This window comes from Perca fluviatilis, chromosome 23 (assembly GCF_010015445.1).
Source record: "Perca fluviatilis chromosome 23, GENO_Pfluv_1.0, whole genome shotgun sequence".
NCBI classification, from domain to species: Eukaryota; Metazoa; Chordata; class Actinopteri; order Perciformes; family Percidae; genus Perca; species Perca fluviatilis.
The window spans coordinates 20,588,768-20,612,246 of NC_053134.1; the positions used below are offsets into that span (position 1 = coordinate 20,588,768).

A 23,479-nucleotide genomic window follows, 5' to 3' on the forward strand; every position below is an offset into this window, starting at 1 on the left:
AACCTTGAATGACATAGTCACTGCCTCAACCAATGGCAAAACAAGTGTTTGGTTGACCCTATACAGTCTATGGGTTTAGCCTCATTGGCGTCACATCCTGCGCTGCCCAGGGTAGCTGTGGCTCAGGTGGTTAGAGCTATAGGTTGTCTTCCAATAGTAAGGTTGGTGGTTCGATCATTTTTTTCCCATGCAGAAATCTAGACAGCCATGTCCGTGGACCGTGGTCCACGGACATGGCTGTGCTATCGGTGTGTGAATGTGTATGAATGTTAATCTGATGTTCAGATGGCACCTTGTATGGCAGCCTCGGCCCCCATTGTATCAATGTGTGTGTGAATGGTGCATGTTCTATGTAAAAGCACTTTGAGTAGACTTATAAAGCTCTATATAAATACAGCAGATTGGCATTACATTTAGCACAAATATCGCTTCACAAGGCGATGGTCGCCAGCATTCGCATAGGTGTGAACGTGCCCTTATTGTGAATAAATATTAAGCAAGAGCATGAGCACCTGGAAACCCCCATCTGCATGCGAAGGAGGCGAGTGGCTATTGGGGGAACTCAGTACTTGTAGATAGATCACGATTCTTGGTGCACCATTTAAATAAAATAAAAAAAAAGATTTAAATATGTTTTATTCTGTATTTAATTTAATTTACTATTGTCTGTTTTTAATTTTTATGTTGTATGTATTGTATGTTAAAGTTTTTCGATACTTTCATTTCCTTTTTTTACACAACTTTTTTCCCCAATTACTGTGTATTCCATGGCTATACATTTATACGTAGGTATTATTGCCACTTTTTTTTTGTTCATGTTGAATTGTCTTTTGTGAAAACGCCAGTGAAATATGAATCGCAAAAAACAGCATGAGCACTGCACAGTCCCATTTAAACTGTGTGTCTTTTATTGTGCAATCCTAGTTGTTTGTGGAAGACGCGACGATGATCTGGAACAAAATGAAGGATCTCAACGAGACCAAAAAAGACGCGTACTACATGACCCACGATGGTATGCCAACTGCAAATGAGTGAAATGAAATAAAAGTAATTCTGTTCTAATAGAGGGGATGCTGCACAGGTGTTTAATAGATGTTTTATTTATTTACCAGGTTACCTTAAGTTATGGCAGCTCCAAATCCCAAAGCCCTCCTTGTCTGACAAGTACGATGTCCTTTTCATCGACGAGGCCCAGGACTGCACTCCAGGTAAGGATGTGGTAAACTGGTAGGATTGTGGGAAAGCATCACTATGATTATTTTTGTTTTAACTTTGTGATGGGGTCTTCTTCCTTCCCTCCCTCCCTCCCTCCCTACATGTCAGCCATCATGGATGTACTTCTGTCTCAGCACTGTGGGAAAGTCCTGGTTGGAGATCCTCATCAGCAGATCTACACCTTCAAAGGAGCTGTCAATGCCCTGAACATTGTTGACCACACTCACATCTTCTACCTGACGCAGGTATACACAATCGCACACACAAAGAGACGTAGCATTTGCACTTACCGGTTACATAGCGGCTACCGGGGTCACCGCATCACACCATTAAATACATTGTCATATTGATTAATGATCGTGTGTGTGTGTGTGTGTGTGTGTGTGTGTGTGTGTGTGTGTGTGTGTGTGTGTGTGTGTGTGTGTGTGTGTGTGTGTGTGTGTGTGTGTGTGTGTGTGTGTGTGTGGAAATCTGTAGGTATAAATATATACTGTACCTCTGGCCAGTGGTGGAAGACGTATTCAGATCCTTTATTTAAGTAAAAGTACTAATAGCACACTGTAAAAAAATACTCAGTTACAAGTAAAAGTCCTGCATTGAAAAGGTTACTTAAGTAAAAGCATGTAAGTATCATATGGAAAATGTACTTAAAGTATTAAAAGTAAAAGTACTCAATGTAGAAAAATCCTCACATTTTAGAAACTGGTAACGATCCAAACAGTTCAGTGTGTAATCATTTCAGCTTGACTTGTAGGCCTGTATATTGTTGGGTAGTTTAATTTACGTATTACGTATTTTATAAACTACATGTGTTTTGTGTGCAAAAGTCTTAATTTGTAAAGTAACTAGTAACTTAAGATGTCAGATGAATGTAGTGGAGTAAAAATTACAATATCTCTCTGAAATGTAGCAGAGTAGAAGTAGAATTCCACCATTGCCTCTGGCTCTATTCATAGCTGAATACTAATCATACACTGGCAGTTATAAAGGGAGTCTTGTGTTTTCCTCTGAGCATTTTAGTGTTAATCAGAAACAGATGAACTCCCGTGCTACTGATGTCTTTGTTCAGAGCTTTCGGTTCGGTGCTGAGATCGCCTACGTGGGCGCCACCATCCTCGAAGTGTGCAAGGGAGTGGAGAAGATTCTAGTGGGAGGAAAGCAAAAAGGTAAACACTGCAAATTGTTTCCTTTTTATAAAAAAAAAAAAAAAAAAGGTCTACTTAGAAACACGTACGAGATTCTTCAACACAGATGCTTTTATTGCCCTGGAAGTTGATGTAATGTGAAGATTTGAGGTTTTCACTGTTTTGTTAGCATACGTGTGTGCGCTGCATGTCCATTCTACAGGAGGTGTGTGTGACGAGACTGCAGACAAGGTCGCAGCAGCCATGAGGACCGGCGTCAGTCTTTGCCGGGGGAAGACGGCCATCTTGTCCCGATGTAATGTCAGTGTGTTCAGTGAAGCCGTCCGGCTGACTGATTCCAACCCACACTGCAGGATCCACTTCATAGGAGTGAGTGTCTTTATACATACTAACAGACAAGCACAAGGAAGTAGTAGCAAGCATATGTTATATCATAAAGACACTTTAGGTTACATGTGATATCTGTCTAAGTAGCATTTTTTTTTTTTTAAACATATTGATCAGGCACTTACAGGTCTACCTTTTCCCTCAGGGTGTCGCAGGTATCGGCCTGAATAGGATCATGGACGTCTGGCATCTGATGGAAGGGAGGAAATGTGAGATTCATGCACATACATTTATTTATTTACCCACTGAGTGATTTTCCTTCTTTTTTGGAAATTCGCTCCCAAAATGTGACATTAATGTTGAATTTGCTCTTCCTTCAGTCATCAGGGATCCTTTGATCCGCTCCTTCGCCAAGAGAAACCCGGAAGGGCCCTTCTGGGCCCTGAAGATGTACGTCGAGCAGACCGAAGACCTTGAGCTGGATGCCAAAGTCAGTATCGTTGAAAAATACGGAAAGCGCATCCCCGAGCTGGCCAGGCGCCTGGAAAGTTGCTTTGAGTATGACTACAACGAAGCAGGTATGCAAAGAAAAAAATCTTAAATTAAAGTATACACAGATTGAAAAAAGGAAGTTGTATGATGTATGAACACACAGGTTCTAGCGCAGTAAATCAGTAAATCTGACATCCACAACCATGTATCAGCATCTTTAAAGGATAAGGCTAGTGATATTCTATATTAGGGTTGTGCCGATGGACGATATCATTGTCCACCGTGATGGTTGACCGGCATCGCCCCCCACCCTGTCAGACAAATGCTAATCCTAGTGAACGGGAAATTGACAACTGCGTCGGTCTTAAACTAGCAACAAGCTACGTGCAACTTATTTGTAGTGATAGTCTCTCTCTCTCCATGTCAGTATAGTAGCTCGCTCTACCTGGACTAGTAACGTATCAGCATGCGGTAACCATGCTCTGCGCCTCAGCTTGGACACAGCTGTCTCGAGTGAGAGAGAAAAAAGCGTTAACGTGGAACGCTATCACACTTTTATCCCCTCATTGGACTAACTTTGTGGATACTACTGTGTGCGTGCATGAATAAGTAAGTTTGATGACGATGTTATGTAGGATTTATGAATGTACGTTAGCCATAGTAGGCTAATTCACGAGGGTGCTATTTAATGTGTGAGCTAATACTGTGCATCTGTTCATGTGCAGAGTTATGTTTCTGTTTATTGAATGCGTTATTCAGTGCTAATATAACCGAGAATGTAGTTTAAACTCAGTAATGGTATATTAGGTTGTTACTGTCGCTCTGTTAAAGACAAACGTTCCACTTTCCTGTCGTTAAGCAGATCACGGATATCTGATTGAGTCTAGACTTTACGGCACTGTAGTTAAATGAAAGTAGGTCAAGTTGTTATTTACTGTCCCTACCAGCAGCAGCATTTAATACTGTCTATTTACAGAGGGCATTTAAAAGTATGTCAGATTGTTTCTATGTTAATTGTTAGCCCATAGTAATAGAAACAAATATTTATGTAAAAAATAAACCTTTTACTGTAAACATCGTCAACTGCCAATTTAGGGGACATCGCCCAACCCTATTCTATACATTTTGTTATTGTTAAAGAGTCTCATGGAAAAAAAACAAACAGGCTGGTGAGGTCAACAAGTATTTATAGACTTGTCTGTGCCAACACCCATTTCTTCCTTCCTTTTGCATGGGGATTTTTCATAGCGTCTTTTCTGTTTCTGCTCTTAAACAGTAGTTACAGTAATAACTTGGTAGAAGTTAGTCATACAGGAAAGTATTTTTTTCAGATTCATGTATGACATCCCAGTGCGGAACTTTTGGACTGTTGGAAATCTACAGACATTATGTCAATTTTCCTCTGGTATTTTTGTAGCTTCACTTGACACACACTTTTATAATGGTATATTTCATCTCGACGTGTAATTTTTCTTTCCACTGTATATTGCACTTAACTCAGTCATAGGTTGTTAATAGGCGTGTAACGGTACACAAAATTCACAGTTCGGTATATGTACCTCGGGTTTGGGTCACATTTCGGTATGTATTTGGTACATTAGGACACAACGAAAGAAAGCTTGCAAAATAGTATGATTGTGTTAAAGAAAGTCCCTTATCTCACACTTTTAATGCCAGCACGATTCAGACCAAGTTGTTCCTCAACTTCTGCCAGCTTAATCGTTTGGTCTGGTGTTTGCGTGCTTATAGTGGGATTCATGCAGAGTCAATGGTTGGTTAAGTCTGGAATATCGTATAATCTTACAAATGGTTAAAGTTCCCCGTCCAGTTAGTGACATCCAGCTAGCAGATGGGGTGAATCAAGCCGCGCTAAGAATAAACAAGACAAGTAAGGACTAAACTGCAGCTGAATTTGTATAAACGTCACTGTTTGTACTTCTCTTTTCTTGTTTGCTTTGTTGTCATACAAGTTATATGATTTAATTCCTCTGGTTGGCGCCTGAACAGCACAGAGGAAGACAAAAACCCCGCTCCTTGCTGGAACCGCAGTTTAGCAGGATGGAAGTATATGCCCATTAAAGATGCACGTTAGGGACATTAAAGAGCACCTCACTTTGCCAACTGGAAAAGAAAAAATAAAAACATTTCCCTCTGAACCACAAGCTCTTAACATAGACTGGTACGTTTTCTGTCAATGGACTAAAATGATTCATCGGCTAATCGTTGCAGCTCTACTTGGAAGTCTGTGATGGCTCAATGTATGAGTGTTAGAGCCTCTGTAAGGTAAACACTGCGTTCTAGTGGGTATGAGGCCCAGAGCCTCCACTTCGCTGCACATGGCCAGTGAAAAGAGACCAGAGATGTAGTGCAATGTGATTAAAGCTGCAGTAGGTAAGATTGTGAAGAGCCAGGACTTTGCCAACAAATTTGAACATCGACAACTTCTCAGTCCCTCCTCCCTTTCTGCTGCAGCCCAAACCGTCTCCTAAGCCCCTCCCACACAACGGAGTTTGACAGAACTGCCGGCATGTCAGACATGTTCAATAACTAAACACCAACACAACGTTAACTTTACTCACTAACAGTAAAACGATGCTAACTAGCAGGCTACCGTTAGCCATTTCAGCATCATATCAGACCGACCACTGTGCTAACGTTACTATCATCCTCACCAACGTAGCTTTGTGGACTTTTGACTACTAATAACCAAGTGAAAGATAAATCATTCATGGTAATTATGTTACCTGTTGAGAGGAAATGTGGCTACATCTGCATCGTTCTTCAGATCTTCTTCAGATCAGCTGCTGTTGGAAAAACAACACAGACGGTGCGTTCAATGAAACTGGTAAACTACAGCCTCGTGGTGCATTTGAAGTTATTGTAAATGTCCTTTTCCCATCTGGTGGTTGTTTTTGTCGTTCAACAGCAATTTACTAGTGAAATAAGTTATTGTTATAGATTATTATCAAATCATTTAATTTTGACCATATGGCCTTAGCAATAAACAAGCCCTTCTTTAATGTCACCAACTGTTGTTTACAGGGCTCTCAAGTTTTGAAGACAGGCAAGAGTGACACCCCCCCCACAAAAAAAAAGATCATCGATTGGTGGCGGTTTGGACGAGTCGCAGGAGTAGGGGTGTTTCATTAATATTATTATTAGTGTTTTTGTTATTATTAATAATTGCTCAGATTTACAAAAGAAAAGATTTGACACATGGCACTGACAATTCAACCAAATAAAAAGTAAATATTCAATTTCCGCATGGCATGGTGACTTATGATAAGGGGGGGGTATGGGGGTCCTCCCCCAGAAAATTTTGAGCATTGAACTCTTCATTTCCTGCATTCTGGTGAATTTTTATGCACCTATTTATACCTTTTTTCTGAATCAATTCATGCTGGAAATCTTTATGTAATGGTAAACATAGATTATTATCCAAATATAAAAACATAATGGAATATATGGCAGTTAGGCTCTCAGGCATTCTGTATTGCTTTCATCTATTTATTCTCCTGTAGATCAGCTTTCCTAATTAAATCTGAGTCAGCACACATGTAGCCTAGCATCATTTACTCTTCCCTTTTCTTTTGCATCTTTTGTTGAGGATTTAACCTCCTTAAATGTGCATATGACAATTATTCACGTCAATGATACATTAATTCATTTTAATGAATTGATAAACAGAATTGTTTCAGCAAGATTTCTGCTCATGTTCAAAAAACGTTGTGCACATTCAAAACATATCTGTTTTTATCTGAGTTTTGAGGATTCGTGATATTTTGAAAAAAATAAAGTTATAATAGTATATATTTCAAAATAATCTGCTGTGCCGTGCGTTACTCTGCTGAGACGGTAGATCTCAGACCGTCTGACAGACACAGAGCCCCGTTTGGGTCTCTGGTCTCTGAATGAGCGAAATGTTTAGGAAGTGTCTGCGCTGCTCTATGCTTTTTTCATTGGCTGTTGCATTAAATCTTACCCATATACAATAGTGCTATTTTCTGATTGGCTATTGTGTAGCCCCCTTTTCTTTTGATTGGCTGATAAGTGGCAGGCTCGACTAAGAACTCCAGGGGAGACGCGCTTGATTCCTGCCGGTTCCATAGTGAGAGCGGCGCGGCCAGAGAAATTTTGGGCGCTGCGGCATATTCAATTTATTTTAAATAGTTTTTCCGCGTGAGAAATACAATGTGTGGCGGGAGTGCGTGACAAAAGACCGAAATGAGTGACTGTCACGCTCAATGCGTGACACTTGAGAGCCCTGTGTTTAGTACCCTTCTTTTTTCTTTTCTTTTTTTACTTTCTTAAAAAGTATTGGTTCAGGCACCGTTAATTATGTATGCGATTAATTTCGATGAATTAATCACAGAGTATGTAATTAATTCGATTACATTTTTTAATCGATTCACAGCCCTATTTATAAGACTTACCTACTGCATCTTTAAGTGAGAGCAATAAAACACAGTGTCTGTGTTCTCCTGCAGATGCATCTTTTCAGAGGGAAATGGCGGTACTGCATCGGTTTTGGGGTCACGGTTCAGTATGTTTTCGATACAACAGGGACAAAAACTTTTCTTTGAAAAGTAGAAACCTTCAGCAGTGTCACTGTTGAATGTTTATACTTTAAAGGCGCTTAAATACTGGCATATTGTCAATAAGCAACTATTAAATAACCCTTATGTCAGTAATGCTACATCATAAGACTCTGGCCTGTTGATAATTCCTGAACTGGGCTGTAGCTTGCGCTCATTTATAAAGAGCTGGCACAACAGAGCGACTAAAATGCACACGTGAAGGCACATTGTAGCACTCTGACCAAATGTGGTATTGTCCACGAGTACAGTGGCATATACACAGCAATAAACACTCCATAGCTATTACATTAACTAGTGAGAGACCAGAATTTCGGTTTCATGTGTGCAAGTGGTAGACATAAATACACTATTTTGACGTGTTTGGGTTACAGGGCATAGAACGTTGTCGGGGCGTAATACTTTTACAGCACTGGTTGTTACCGATGTTTGCTCTTTTGTTTCAGACTTCATAATCGGAACAGTCCACAAGGCTAAAGGTCTGGAGTTCGAAACTGTGATGGTCACCGATGACTTTGCCAAGGTTCCCTCTTCAGAGCACAACCTGCACCACAATCCCAACTTCTCGTTCGGTATGTTTCTTTGGACAAACCTTTTTTTTCTTTTTTTACATGTACGTATTTTACATTATAGGTTTTTGGTAGACACTCTTGCCCTATCTTATACGGGAGTAACTGTATCGGTTTCCAACAACTCATTACCTCTTGCATTTTTAGGGTTGCTTTCCTGTTTGTTAGTTAGTTCTATTGTTAGAGGGCTTAGCTAGACTGATAATTCAGCCAGGCTAATACATCGACCAATATTGCCTTACTGCAGATTTAAAGGCAGTCTAAAAAGTGGTTAATATTTAAATCCTTTGAATATTTTCTCTTCCCTGCTCAGCTGATATTGCAGACGATGAGTGGAACCTGCTGTATGTGGCGGTGACTCGTGCCAAGACGTCTCTGATCGTCACTAAGACTGTCCGTCGCATCCTCACAGTGGCTGGGGTAAGACATTATCACACACTTGTCCTAAAATGCTTCGGCAGGCTCATTTACAGTATGTTTGCACATGGCCACTGCACATTCAAATCGCAGCCAGTGTTCTATCGGATATTGTTTGAATGCAATGATGCACAAGCATCACACATTAACAGCCCATACAAAATATTTGCATCATCTTATTTCTGAAGCTTTTTTCCACTTCTTGTCTTAGCACCCAGTCCTTCCTGTCGTGGAAAAACAAAAAGTGTTTGTGACCCGTCACCACCACCTCCGTCACTCTGTTTTCTTTGGCCATCCTTTCGTGTAGGTGTCAGGATGTTAGTGTGGAAAACGGACTTCACAGTTAGGGTTGTTTTTAAAGAGAAGCAAGATGTCCCACCCACATGTTCAATGCTTCCTACGCCCATTGCTGTAAAAATAGCAGCGCAGTGTGTGCACAGTTTATCGGTCGGTGAATAAATGCCGCAACTCCTCAAGACCCAAGCCGAGGTCCTGTGTCTTGCTACACTGCTACCTGCTGATTAAAGTGAAAGGGGTTAGCCACGGAGCTAGCAACTTCTTCAGCTCAGACTCACCGACTTAAGGTGGGCTGACCTTAGGGGTGGGCTGACCTTTAAGGTGGACCAGCTATTCTCCTTTTAGTGACAAACTGCTATTTCAAGTTTCGCTTTTAGTGATCTCTCCCTCGCTATAACCGACAGCCACTACACTTTATGCAAACAATTGCGCAATGACCCCACTAATACTTCTTCTACTAAAAACCCACGGAAATGACTGGCTGTGGTTCTGGAAGTCCCTTATCTCACACCCTTATATCAAGCCTTATATCACGTATACCAGCATGATGAGACCAACATCTTCCTCAACTTCTGCCAGTTTAATCATTTTCATTTCCTGCAATACAATTAAACGTGTGGTCTGGCTACAGGCTACACTAAATGTACAGGAAATGTAGGTGTGCAGTTTTTAAGTATTTGTAATGAGATTCATGGAGATTCAATGGTTGGTTTAAGTCTGGAATGTCATAAAATCTTTCTAGTTGGTTATTTCTGCAGGAATATAACCAAACTGCTTATTGCTTGCATTTGATGCAGATGTGGTGAATTATGTCACGCAAAAATAAACATAGGAAATAAGGAATAAACTGGAGCTGAATTTGTTTACACTTCACGGTTTGTACTTCTCTTCTCATGTTCCCTTGCTGTCAAACAAGCTATATGAATTCATTTCTGTTGTTGGCGCCTGAACAATGCAGAGAAGGGGGGGGGGGGGAAACACTGCTGCTGGAACCGCATTTTAGCGTGATGGAAGTGTTTTTTCCCATTAAAGATGCACGTTAAGGATATGAGCACCTCACTTTGGAACCGCAGTATAGCGGGATTGAGGATTTTTTTCCCCATTAAGGACATAAATGAGCACTTCACTTAACCAATAGGTTTTATAAAGCCCTGGACCACCAGCTTCAAACACACACTGATGCATTTTCTGTCCATGGACTAAAAACGATTCATCGGCTAATCGTTGAAGCTCTACTTGGAAGTCTATGATGGCTAAATGTTTGAGGAGGGTTAGAGGCTATGTAAGGGAAACACTGTGTTGTAGCCAGGAGCAGAGCGCTGGTGGGTGTGTGAGGGGGTGGCTTCTGGGGCTTCAGCTCAAGATGTTATTCTCAAAAGCCCTGGATCTTGTTGGTTCTTCAAATGCCTTCAACTTTGTGTAATTTCCCCTCCGTCTCTCTGACTGGACCGGCAATCAATGGAGCCAAAGTTCTATTAACAAAGGATGATTTATTTTATTTTTTCTTGGCAACTATCTAACTTTTTCCAAAATTGAAAAATATTGCATGGCTACCGTAAATGGGCAGAATGGCAGCATGTTCCCGGGCCCCCCCTAGCTTTGGGCTGAGCCCCAATTCTTACGTCTGGCTCTGTTCCTGGTTGTAGCGGGCATGAGGCCCAACGTCTCCTCTTCAACTGCACATGCACTGCACCAATTGACTTCTTTCTCACTCCTGCCTTTGAGAAAAGAGTCCAGAGATGGAATGCAGTGTGAGGAAGTGAGGGCAATTAAACACTGATGCTGATACTCTGGAGTGTATCCAACTCAGCTAGTGTGGTCACATTGTTCAACGGTCCCACCAGCTGATCCCTCTCAGGGCTCAAGAGTGCGACCAATTTGGTCGCAAATGCGCCCAAAATTTGTAAGGGTGCGACTAAGATTTTTCCTAGGTCGCACCAGTGCACCTAACGTCCTCGCATCCGCTGCCTCTCCGCGAACGAAGCGATGACGTTTATATGTTGCGGTACATGACCCATTCCTTCTGTAAAGCCGTGCCTGTGTTTGGATCTCTCCTCCGCGCAGCCCCGCCCCCATTCACTCGCACACGGGCCGGCTCACCTGCAACATCGGAAAGCGGCTCATGGAGAGACACGGCTCCGCCGGTCCACATGCTGACATTTGTCTACAGTTTTAATTGTTATTAACACAGCTGTATATGTTTAAGTATGAGAGGGAAACCTGTATTGGTACCAGTGCTTCCGTTGGTAGCCTAACTCTGTTATTGCGGCCGCCACGGCGAAAAACACAGAAGAAGTTATTGAATGGAACTACGGTAACTTCAGTTCGTTGAATAATAGTTTGTTAGACGGAGCCTGCTGGACCTGGGCGAGAGATGTGACCCATGGCCACATTATCATAGTTCATAAAAATGCAGCGCAGTGACGATACAGACATTTCATAGCCTACACAAGACGTATGTAACGCCGCTGACCCGCATTCGCCCCGTGCTGGACCCGTTCATAATGAGTCAGCCGTCACTCTGTGAGTAGCTTCAGTCCATCGTACTCCCCCTCTCTCCCTATATGAGCTACTGGGCTATCTGGTGTTATTGAAAACAAGTGAAGGAGCTTTCTCAGTGATATATATTTTTATATATATATATATATCCCAGGCTATTTATTTCAGATAATGTACATGTGTTGCAGCTGTATATTTTCAAATTGGGAAGGAAACCCTGTCTTTGCCTTTTATTTCAATCACCTCAGTTTTGATAAAAGAGCTTGTGACTGGCTTTGACTTAAAACTGAACATTTGGCCTACTTTGTAAAAAATATAAATTAGAGATAGAGAGATATATATTGTGTATCGCCATTCAGCCGAAAAATACGGAGATATGATTTTTAGTCCTGGACTAGTGGAAGATCTGATAAGAATCAGTGTGGAGGGGCTCAGCTTGCAGACATTTGATGCTAGGGAGTGTGGCAAGCTGGTTTAGCCAAGGCCAAAGGGGAAGAAGGCCAAATTACAGGTGTTGGCCATCTGAGGGGCATTTGACAGCAAGGGGGGACCCGCTATAAGACTTTGAGTACAGTGTGCTTCAAATAAAAAAAATAAAAAACTTTACCAACTCCTTATTCTTGTTTAAAATAATTGACATTATATAATTTATATATATATATATATATAAATAAATAAATAAATAAATAAAAAAAAAAAATATATATATATATATAAATGTATATGGAGTGTGATAAAAAGATGACCTTGACATTGTGGCCTTAATGGCGACGCAAGGAAAAATTTGGGTGCACCTAAATTTTGTGCTGGTGCACCTAAATAAAAAAAGTTAGGCGCACCAGTGCGACCAAGGCAAAAAGTTAGTCTGGAGCCCTGCCTCTTGTGAAGCTGTAAAGCCATGAAGAAAAGCTGTGTGGTCCCTCCCAATTCTTCCCAAAGAGTTACAAAAAATAAAATCTCCATGAGGCTTGAGTTTGAACGGAGATCGGTCATGTTTTTACAGTACACTTTGTAACAGTTGTGAGAAAATGTGTCTCTCATATATTATAATAATAATAATAACAACAACTTGCTGTCACTACAGGAATACTTCCTGAAGTCGGAGATGCCCAGCACCTTGATGAAAGTGGGCGATCCTCTGCCATGCTGTGTCACAGACTGTCCCAACTGCACCACGCCCGGCTCAGCATTCATCATGTGCAAACAACAGATGAAATGTGTAAGAACATATCAACTCCTCACTCACGTAACAGGCCAATGTAATATTCTAACGGGCCGGCTACATTGCACACGTGACGTATGCGGAGCGGATTTTCCAACCCTACGCTTTCACTATAATCCATGAAACTGGCTACACCGGGCATGAGAGCAGCGCATAAGTGGTGCATATGCACCGAGGAGATCTGCTCTACAAGTGTCAAAAAACAGGAGATTCTTCTGTTTTATGTTTTTTTTTTACCCGAGGTGTGAAAAAAATATACACAGAAATGGACCATAAAGTGTCTTTATTTCTTTTAAATTAAACAACCAATGCACAGGAAACAATGGAATGACTGTCAGTGAGCGTGTTGGCAGTTTGGTTTTGAGAGTTTCCGTTTTAATTCAATTTTTTTGTTTCCCTCACCTGACAGTAGATTGACGTTTCACAGCGCTGTGTCGGCGCCAAAAAACTGAACAACAATCCCAGAGCAAAAGCTCACCGTCTCGCCTGTGACTCCCACAATCCTAGGCAGTGTGTGCCCTGCAGGTGTAGCCAGTTGAAAGATACATTCCCTGGCCCATCCGCTCTGCATACGTTACACGTTCAATGCAGCCAAAGCGTAAGACCTTTTCAATGGAATTCCATTGCTAGGCAACAGCCTGGTCCCTTGTTGATGTCATTCACATACACTGCAACAGGAAATCAACTTGGGGCCATTAAGAATGTTTATGTTTACATCTGTGTGTGTGTGTGTGTATATGTATCTCTATCTCCCTCTCTCTATCTCTCTCTCTACCTACCTACCTCTGTAATTTCGTCTCCAACCGTCAAGGAGGATCTCAGGAAGTGACGCTGAAAATCACAGCTTAGTGCGTCCCAAAAGATGCACACCAGAGTTTATTTACACAAAAGTTTGTTGAACAATAGTTTGTTCATGTTGTGTATGTAGTGCATAGTATGCGATATTTGGACGCAACCAAACTCTAAAACAAATGAAACTACAGTTAAGTTTTTGTCAGTCCGAATTATAAAAGCACAAAAATAGCTGTAATGCCCTCAGACACGTTGCTTGCTATAATTTACTAAGGCTCCCTCTTTTTGTCTGTCCAGTCTGATGGTGTGTCTGCAGGCGGCCCGTTGTGCGAGCGGTGTGTGTGGACGCGCATCGGCTCAATGGCCTTCCTCATGACCGACGACGTGCTCTCGATGGCTGAAATACCGCGAAGACTCGGCCAGCAGGTCCACCACGTGATGCTCCTGGCACTTTTCTAACCCTGCTCGTCTTCAAGGACTTCAGATAAAACCGTGTGCTTTTGTGCATAGTTGGAAAAAGGACTTTCGGGTCAACGACCACGAATAATGTTAGGTGATTGTCTGCAACGTTGCTATTTTTTATAGCCTATAGCTCCCAGTGGCCACTAGTAGGACTGAGAGTTAACTGGAGAGCACCATGTGATTGTGTGACGTGTGAGTATATAAAAAACAAACAAAAAAAAACACATTTGCTGGCAGTCTTGTCAACTTTTACTTAAAAATAAACTTTTGTGAATATCTTTCTTCTTTAAACAAATCAGTCATTTGTGTGACTTTTTGGCAGTTTGTGGTTAAAAAGATGTGTATTATGAATGCAAACAAAATAAAACCTTTTCATTTCATCACGATCACATGAGTACACATAAACCACAACTGGTGTAATCTTGTACTACCCTTTCATTGAAGGGCAGTACAAGATTACACCAGTTGTGGTTTTAGTGATAACAATGCTTCCCATTGCAATGGCAGACAATCAACAAGTGACTGCACTGGGATTTACTGAAGTCTGTTCCAAGTTCCTGTCAAACAGCTGCTAGCAATCAGCCTCGGCTCCGTGGGAACAGTCAAACAGCTTTTCAGCTAATGGCACAATATCACAAAAGCCTTTTATCACATTAGACAGAAATGAGAATGAATGATAGAGTACTAAATCATGTTCAAGAGGCTTCTGATGAAAATCTGTCACAATATTGTATTTTTTTATCATGACTGGGAGATGGTCTACACAGATGTACATGACCAGCTGGCAAGTGTGTTTGCGTTACTTAATACTTTTGGAACTAGAGTAATCACTGAACATTCCAGGGGATATGGACAACATCTGGAGAGGGACATTTTTTTTGTACAAAGTCCTCTATTCGCAACACTGGACTAACGTTTTTTTTTAAGAATATTTTTAATTATACAAATTTAATGGACAGTGGAAGCAACAAGTAATTACAGGAAAAAGACAAGCGGGATTAGAAACAAAGGCCCATGACTAGATTTTAGCCCAGGATGTGGAAATGAAAGTAACACACAGGGCCTTAAAAAGCTGCTGACCCATGGCATATGTCATCAGTGAGGTTTCAGCAGAAATCCTGTTCATTGTGTCATTCAAACAACTTGTTTTTGGCGACTGACATCAGCCAGGAACTCGGAGCGTTTTCAGACAGAAGCGCTGCAGCAACAGGCAGTATGAGAAACATGTAGGAAAAAAAACACTCACTGCTGCTGGAACCGCAGTTTAGCGTAATGGAAGTTTTTTTTCCCATTTAAAGATGTTCATTAAGGACATAAATGAGCACCTCACTTAACCATGAGGTTTTATAAAGCCCAGACTAAGTGCTTTTAGAAAGCGTTAACTTGTTAACAACCGGATCCCAAATTCACTGTCCAGTTTGTGCCATGTTAAAGAAACCAAGGAAGTAAGGACTAAACTGAAGCTGAATTTGTGTACACTTCACTGTTTGGACTTCTTTTTTTGTTCGTATGAATAAATTGCTGTTGTTGCTGCCTTAACAGTGCAGAGAAAAAAACCACTGAGTTTGTCTATTGGAAAAGCAAGAACATTTCCCCCTGGACCACCAGCTTCAAACACACACTGATACATTTTCTGTCCATGGACTAAAAACGATTCATCGGCTAATCGTTGCAGCTCTACTTAGAAGTCTATGATGACTAAATGTCTGAGGAGGGCTAGAGGCTATGTAAGAGAAACGCTGAGCACTGGTAGGTGTGTGAGGGGGTGGCTTCTGGGGCTTCAGCTCAAGATGTTATTCTCAAAAGCCCTGGATCTTGTTGGTTCTTCAAATGCCTTCAACTTTGTGTCATTTTCCCTCAGTCTCTCTGACTGGACCGGCAATCAATGGAGCCAAAGTTCTATTAACAAAGGATGATTTTTTTTTTTTCTTGGCAACTATCATGATTTTTACAACCTTTAAAAAATATTGCATAGCTACCGTAAATAGAGAAAAAAATTATTTTTACAATTACAACGTCTGGCTCTGTTCCTGGTTGTAGCGGGCATGGGGCCGAACATCTCCAATTCAACTGCACATACACTGCACCATTTGACTTCTTTCTCACTCCTGCCTTTGAGAAAAGAGTCCAGAGATGGAATGCAGTGTGAGGAAGTGAGGGCAATTAAACACTGATACCAGAACATGTGGAGTGTATCCAACTCTGCTTGTGTGTGGTCACATTGTTCAATGGTCCCACCAGCTGGTTCCGCTTGTGAAGCTGTAAAGCTTTTCAGCTAATGGCACCATACCACAAAAGCGTGTTTGACAACGGACACCTTTTAAACATGAAATTTTGTCACAATATATTTTTATCATGACCAGGAGAAGGTCTACACGGATGTACATGACCAGCAGGCAAGTGTGTTTGTATTACTTAATACTACATTTGGAACTAACGTAGAGTAATCACTGAACATTCCAGGGGATATGGACAACATCTGGAGAGGGACACCTCCCAATTTATCCACGGCCAAATCCTCGGGGAAAGGCCTGGAGAGCCAATCAAAGTTGGCTCTGGGTAAAAATAGTGAAAATATATTTTTTTTTTACCAATATTAGCTTTTGAGATGTCTAACTAGGTTTTTTTTTAGGGGTGCTGAATCTATCCCAGCCATTAGTTTGAATAAAAATGACTCCTTAATCCATTATTCACCCAAAATCTATAGATCTGTCATATTTAAACTATGGATTTTGGATGAAGAATGGATTCTCAACATTCAATTCGAGATAAACCCACTCTAAAAAAAACTTTTTTTTTACAAGACACTACATTAGTGACACCTGCTATGCACATGCTCAGTATAATTACTTCTGCATGTGGGCATGGAGCAGGCGTGTTACAAGAAAATATAACCGTTACTTTCTGGCATGGTAAGTAGGCAAAATCCATTTTGCTGTTTAAAGTTTAGATGACTGTAAATGCTTGTATAGGCCCCTAAACCATTTTTATCTCTTAGTTACTGCCTAAAATGAATGTTAATAGCTAGCATCCAACTTAAATTAGCTAACATTAAAGTGCCCATATTATGCTAATTTTCAGGTTCATAATTGTATTTAGAGGTTGTACCAGAATAGGTTTACATGGTGTAATTTTCAAAAAACACCATATTTTTGTTGTACTGCACATTGCTGCAGCTCCTCTTTTCATCCTGTGTGTTGAGTTCTCTGTTTTAGCTACAGAGTGAGACATCTCACTTCTGTATCATGTTTGTTGGGAGTCGCACATGCATAGTAGCATGTTTGGATCAAAATGGTTGTTTGACCGTACTCATCACTTAGGATACTCTGAATCGTATGTTGAGCTCCATCACTACAAGTATTGTTACTTGAACGTGAAAAAACGGATGTGGTAGCATGGACCAGGATACCATAATCACAAATAAGGATGGTAGAGGAGCTGTGGAGGTTAAGGAAGCAGAGGTTGATGCAGTCCTATCTGCAGAACAGCCAGAGGAACAAGAGGAGAGTGGTGCTGGAATGCATGAAGAAAATCAGCAACCCCCTGCCCTCTTTGTTCCAGCAGAAAGCACTATTCATCAATGTGTTGGCGATAATATGGATCTCAACATTGTGTCACTACAAGGAAACAGCATTCCATGCAATGGGCATGATCAGAGTAACTTCTCCTGCTCCAGCAACGAGACAACATGAGCTTCACACAACCATACCAAGGAGAAAGATGACGGTTGAGGAAAAGGTAGCAACTCTCTAAGCAAGCGAGATGAAAATACTGTCCTTTGTACCAAAAAATAAAGCAGGATTGGCAGACATCCGGTTGGTTCCCATAGCTGATCTCCTTCAAGACCCTCCAGCCTTGAAGTCAGGGGACATTGCTTGGATGGCAGGATGGGCTATCAAGAATTACAACCCCACATTTGAACATCCCTACTGGAATGGCTTGATGAAATCCATACACCAAACTGAATGCAAGAATAAGTCCCTCATTGAGTTTCTTCCAATCATTGAGGGTGACCCAAACGAGTACAGCACTATCTACGCTACTCTAATGGAGTGCATACGCAGCGATCACTCTCCTGCTGTCATCACGTTTGACGTGCCAATATGGCTGAAAGCAACTCCGATAGTTCTCCAGTCTGACTTGCCCGTCATCACAAGACTAGGAGGGTTTCATCGCCTGAAAAGCTTCCTGGGCTCTATCGGGGTTATTACGGCAGACTCAGGAGAGCTGATACAGCTAGTTTACCCAGCGGCAATTACCAAGTTTGTGCTGAAAGGTGTGTTCAGCAAGCAGGAGTATAATGACATGGAGAACTTCATCAGATCTGCAAAATAAATGAAAAGAGGTAATTTGACATTTCCCTGATTTGTAAGTCTCAAACTATCTCAGAGTATGCAGAATTATATTGTATCTTTTTGATTTGATTTGATTTATTTAATTGTAAGAGAGTGCCTTACACATGATAAAAGGACATCAAATACAATCGAGGATAAAAACACAATAAAGTCCAAGACTTATTTCCATTGTGGTCCTCAACACACATCAGGACAAGACAAGATACTTAATTGACATAACATGAAAACATTTTTCTTAAATAAATAAAAATAGTAACTTGCCCTTTAATCTATTCCGCAACCCTCTCTAGTAACCAGACCTTGATGCTCTTTTTAAAAGAGTTCAGGCTGGAAATGACTTTAATATGACGATCTAACTTGTTCCACTGAACTGCCCCCATATAGGCAAATGTTCCTTTCCCTAGCACTGTCTTAAATTTATAAGGACACAGGTCGGATATGCTGCCACGAGTATTAATATAGTGTGTGTCCTTTACCTTAGTTATAAGACACGACAAAAAAATTGGGACACTACCAAACAATATTTTCTGAGTCATGGTCAGTCTTAATATAGTAACACGAGACTCCACAGGGAGCCAGTTGAGCTCAACAAATTGTGACCTACCTATGTGAGACCTATGGCCCAAATTCAGAATTACTCTTATGAATTTATTCTGTGCTGTTTGCAGCCTCACTTTGAGTCTATTTGTTAGGCCTTCAAACCAGGAGTTACATGCAAATTCAAAGTGATTTAAAATTAAGGCATTAGCTAAGATGATCATTGTTGACCGTTCTAAAAATTTAGAATTTCTGGATTCTTGGATTATTTTCTAGGATGCAACCCAGGTATTTTACTGACGTTTTTGCACTGACCACAACATTATTCAAAATGACCCTAAATTCCGAGCATCTATTCAATCTGTATTTTGAACCGAACAAGATGGCTTCTGTCTTACGAAAATGTAATGACAGCATATTGTCAATCAGCCAGTTGTTTACAGAAGATAGCTCTGAGCTCAGGGTACTCTCTACTGTGGATTGTTGTTTATGAGACATTAAAAGTGCCGAGTCATCAGCGTATAAAAATAGTTCACATGAACAGGAGTCTGCCATATCATTAATGTATGTTAAAAATAAGGATGGCCCGAGGATACTTCCTTGTGGAACCCCACATTCAACTACACTAGGGTCAGACAGTACTCCCCCTAAAACTACCAATTGTTCCCTCCCTGATAGGTAAGACCTAAACCACCTACAGGTGGAGCTGTCTGCCCCCAAGGCCTCCAGTTTGGCAATCAGTCTGTCATGATTGACCGTATCAAATGCTTTTTGAAGATCCAATAACACCATTCCGCAGAGATTTCCATTATCTACTTCCCTGCATATGGTGTCAGTTAAATACAATAGGCATGATTCAGTGGAATGTGACTTCCTAAATCCGTATTGGAATTTAAACATTAAGTTGTTTTTGTTCATGTATTCATTAAATTGCTCATTAACCAACTTTTCAAAATTTTTTGAGACTGTGCACAAAATAGATACTGGTCTGTAGTTACCAGGATCATGGCTGTTTGCCTTTTTAAAAAGGGGAACTACCTTGGCCCTCTTGAGGTCATTGGGAAAAACACCTAATTCAACAGACAGGTTAAAAATATGGGCGATGCAAGGAGCTATTTGGGCAGCAGCATCACGTAAAAACCGAGGGGATATTCCATCTAGCCCAGGGCCCTTAGAGCAGTCTAGCTGTAAGAGCTTTTTTTCCATCTCCCCAACCTCAACCTTCTGTAAGGAAAATAAATTGGGCAGGGCTCCAAGTTTATTATAGAAAGATTTCACCCTATCTATGTTAAATAACCCAGGGGAAGGATGAAGATTTGAAACCAGCTTTTCTGCTATAGCAGTAAAATACATATTAAAATGATTAGCAACCTCTTTCTTATTAAAATTAAAGGAGCCCTTAATTTTTAGTCCTGTGTTTCCTGGATTCTTGGCATTTGTCTTAGTGGCCCACAATTCTTTTAAGGTCTTCCACAACTTTTTTGGGTTATCCTTATTATTTAATATATCATTCTTATAGTGAGTTGATTTTGCATCTCTAATAAGATCTTGAGTATTATTTCTTGCTTATATAAAATAAAATCATCATGAATTTTTGTTCTATGAAAAGTTTTAAGTGCTTTTTCCCTGGTTTTAATAGCATCATGTATAACTTCGTCAAACCATGCACTAGAACGCTGTTTAACTCTAATCTGTCTGAGAGGGGTCACCTTATTTATCTTTAAACTGTGACCATGCTATGTTAACACATGAACAATTTACCACAGGGGACCAATCCACATCATCAACCAGCATCTTAAAAGTTTCCTGGGAGTAATGTTTAAATGATTGTTGTTTATATGGTATCGATGATGTGTTGCTGTGTAGAGAGGAATCTGCCGACACTGTTTCTTGATTATAAAGGTTTATTTACAACAAGGAATTCAGCATCAATTTACAAGCTCTGAAGAGCCCGGAGAGCGACCAGTTTCCCAGATTCTCAAAAGTCACTCTGAGGTTCTGCTGTTAACACATGGTATATCTATTCTTCATAACTTAGGGTGGGTTCGATAACTGACCAATGGCTTCATGCCAACTGGCTCTATCTCAACATCCTGAGGGCCCATTGATAATGCATGCCAGATGTGTCCTGTGGCCCTTTTCCTATAGAAGTATCCCCCAAAAGTAGAGTAAAGTTCATCACTCCTAGCTACATATAGATAGTTCAGATATGGCCTAAATACAAATTATAGAATGATCAGATAAAATAGGATGACAATACACCTCATGATCTGGATAGAACAGTCTTGTGAGAGCAACGTTTTCCCTAACAGTAGTTCTTGGTTGAAAGCTGATTATATTATTAGCAGCTATAGAAGTCTGTGATTCAGAATTTGCAGAATTCACCGCAGATTTTAAACAAATTAAAAATAAATGTCAGATTGTTAACACATCTTCACCCTAATCAGCTAAACTGGATCGGATCACCGCTGAAAACTGTAAAAACAAATTCCGCAGATGTCGATTAGGTCTGCTGATTGTGCAAAGTTCTCTATTCACAACACTGGACTAACATTTTTTAAAGAATATCTTTAATTATACAAATTTAACAGTGGAAGCAGCAAGTAATTACAGGAAAAAGACAAGCGGGATTAGAAACAAAGGCCCATGACTGGATTTTAGTCCAGGATGGGGAAATGAAAGTAACCCACAGGGCCTTAAAAAGCTGCTGACCCATGGCTTATGTCATCAGTGAGGTTTCCGCAGAAATCCTGTTCATTCTGTTCTTTTAAGAGGCCTTTTTTACACTGACCTTTATTAAAAGGTGACACATATCCTCCAGCATTTTGATAAGTTCAAGAGAACCTGTTCTAACTTATCATAGAAGGTGGGATGGCCTGGCGGTCTGTAGCAAGCCACCAATAAAATAGGATTTGTTTTTGGTAAACATATGTCCAACCAAACAATCTCTAAATCACTAGCAATGTCATCTCTACAATTAAAAGCCACATCAGAGCGCACATATACACAAACCCCGCCCCCTTTTCTATTTCGGTCCTTATACAGTAATTATTAATGGCAATTTCCTCATCACTTATAGTTTCATCTAACCAACTTTCCGTTAAACAGATAACCCCGACCTCTGATTTCTTCACCAGTTGTCTAATTTCCTCAATTTTTGGTGGCAGACTTCTAACATTAAGATGTAGGAAATGTAAACCTTTCTTACTAAAAGTTGATTTAAAGTCCGATTTAAAGTCCATGGCCTTATCCTCCGTCATCTGACCAACCGATGTCTCGCTGTTAAAGGCTGCTGTCATGTGCATATTGACATGGTCGTCTAGATTCCAGGGCATATATTCCCACTTTCATTGAGGTGATGGGCACCGGAGATAGGAGACAGAAAAACCGTGGCGCTGTGGGACCCCGAACCGCGAGCCACTGGACTGCCAGGAGCCGTCATCATGACCCCTCTGACGGCAGGGATGTCGCCGCGTCTCCGGCATGACCCCTCATCCGATGCACCGTCTCCGTCACAGCGTAGGACCCCAGGAAGCGCGAACAATGAGGCCGCAAACCCACAACTCCGCCTTGGCTCAACCAGCTGGGAGGCTAAGTTTGCCAGTCCACTGGTAGTCCCACTGGCAGGTGAAGCCAGCTGAAGATGTTGTGCTACGTAGCTAACAAAAGGATCCATGCCAGTGGACAGCCGAGGACGTGGGCCCGGATTCAGCTCTATATCCCCAGCCAAAAGCAACATAACCGCCATTTGGGCGAGACCCTTATTAGCTGAGTGTCTCCTGCCTTTGTCCAATAATGACGGGGCGCTGGCACAGCCATTTCTCAACCACTTTGAGTATATTACGTGTTGGCCTCCCACCGTAGGGACAAACAAACATTCATCAGCACCGGAAAATATGATTGCACGCTGCGTTTGAACAACCATCAAACACGTAATCATTATGGCAGCAACCATCCATCCACCGTTCAACCGAGCAGAAGCAGGCAACGCATCGAACCTCGCAAATTGTTTAAACGGCCGACACCGCAGCTGTCGTGCCGGTTCTGTGGCAGCCATTTTGCTCTTATCATATAGTAATACAATTCAAACTGTCTATCTCTAAGAGGTTCCATGGACACACCAAGGATAGTCACTCTGTTCAAGGAAAGGATGGAGGAGAGGTTGAAAACTTTGGCTATAAGGGAGGAAGGACACCTGCACTCTGGGTCTGGTACTATGGCAGAATCGACCTCATCAAGGTATTTATCAGGAGTGAGAGTGTCCCAGACCACACAGGTCACCTCGGCTGCATAATTGGAATGCTGAACACCTTTGCAGCAGCAGGCCGCCATCAGTATGTAAAGGGAGCAAGGCTCTATGTACAACTAATGCAGCAGCGACAGGACCATCCCATGTTCCAGAAAACTCTATCCAAGTTCACTGTGTATGGCAACCATGTAGTCCGGTTCTCAGACCATGAGTGGTCAGACACTGAACCACTTCTCGTTCATTCACCAGGAGCTTGAAGGAGTAATGAACAAACGTGGGGTACCTATCCACACAGACGTCACAAGA

The 23,479-nt window shown here is 41.2% G+C and overlaps 1 protein-coding gene across 1 annotated transcript in view; it reads left to right on the plus strand.

Moving 5' to 3' along the window:
- fbxo18 (F-box DNA helicase 1) overlaps positions 1-14,412 on the plus strand; it is a 32,192-nt gene extending 17,780 nt beyond the window's left edge. The window contains exons 11-21 of the mRNA XM_039792465.1: positions 925-1,012; positions 1,113-1,208; positions 1,324-1,460; positions 2,285-2,381; positions 2,563-2,729; positions 2,893-2,956; positions 3,068-3,265; positions 8,221-8,346; positions 8,657-8,763; positions 12,641-12,775; positions 13,868-14,412. Of these exons, the coding sequence (XP_039648399.1) occupies positions 925-1,012; positions 1,113-1,208; positions 1,324-1,460; positions 2,285-2,381; positions 2,563-2,729; positions 2,893-2,956; positions 3,068-3,265; positions 8,221-8,346; positions 8,657-8,763; positions 12,641-12,775; positions 13,868-14,029 (1,377 nt within the window). The 3' untranslated portion in view covers positions 14,030-14,412. The remainder of the gene's footprint in view (positions 1-924; positions 1,013-1,112; positions 1,209-1,323; positions 1,461-2,284; positions 2,382-2,562; positions 2,730-2,892; positions 2,957-3,067; positions 3,266-8,220; positions 8,347-8,656; positions 8,764-12,640; positions 12,776-13,867) is intronic.
- Positions 14,413-23,479: the final 9,067 nt, after the last annotated feature.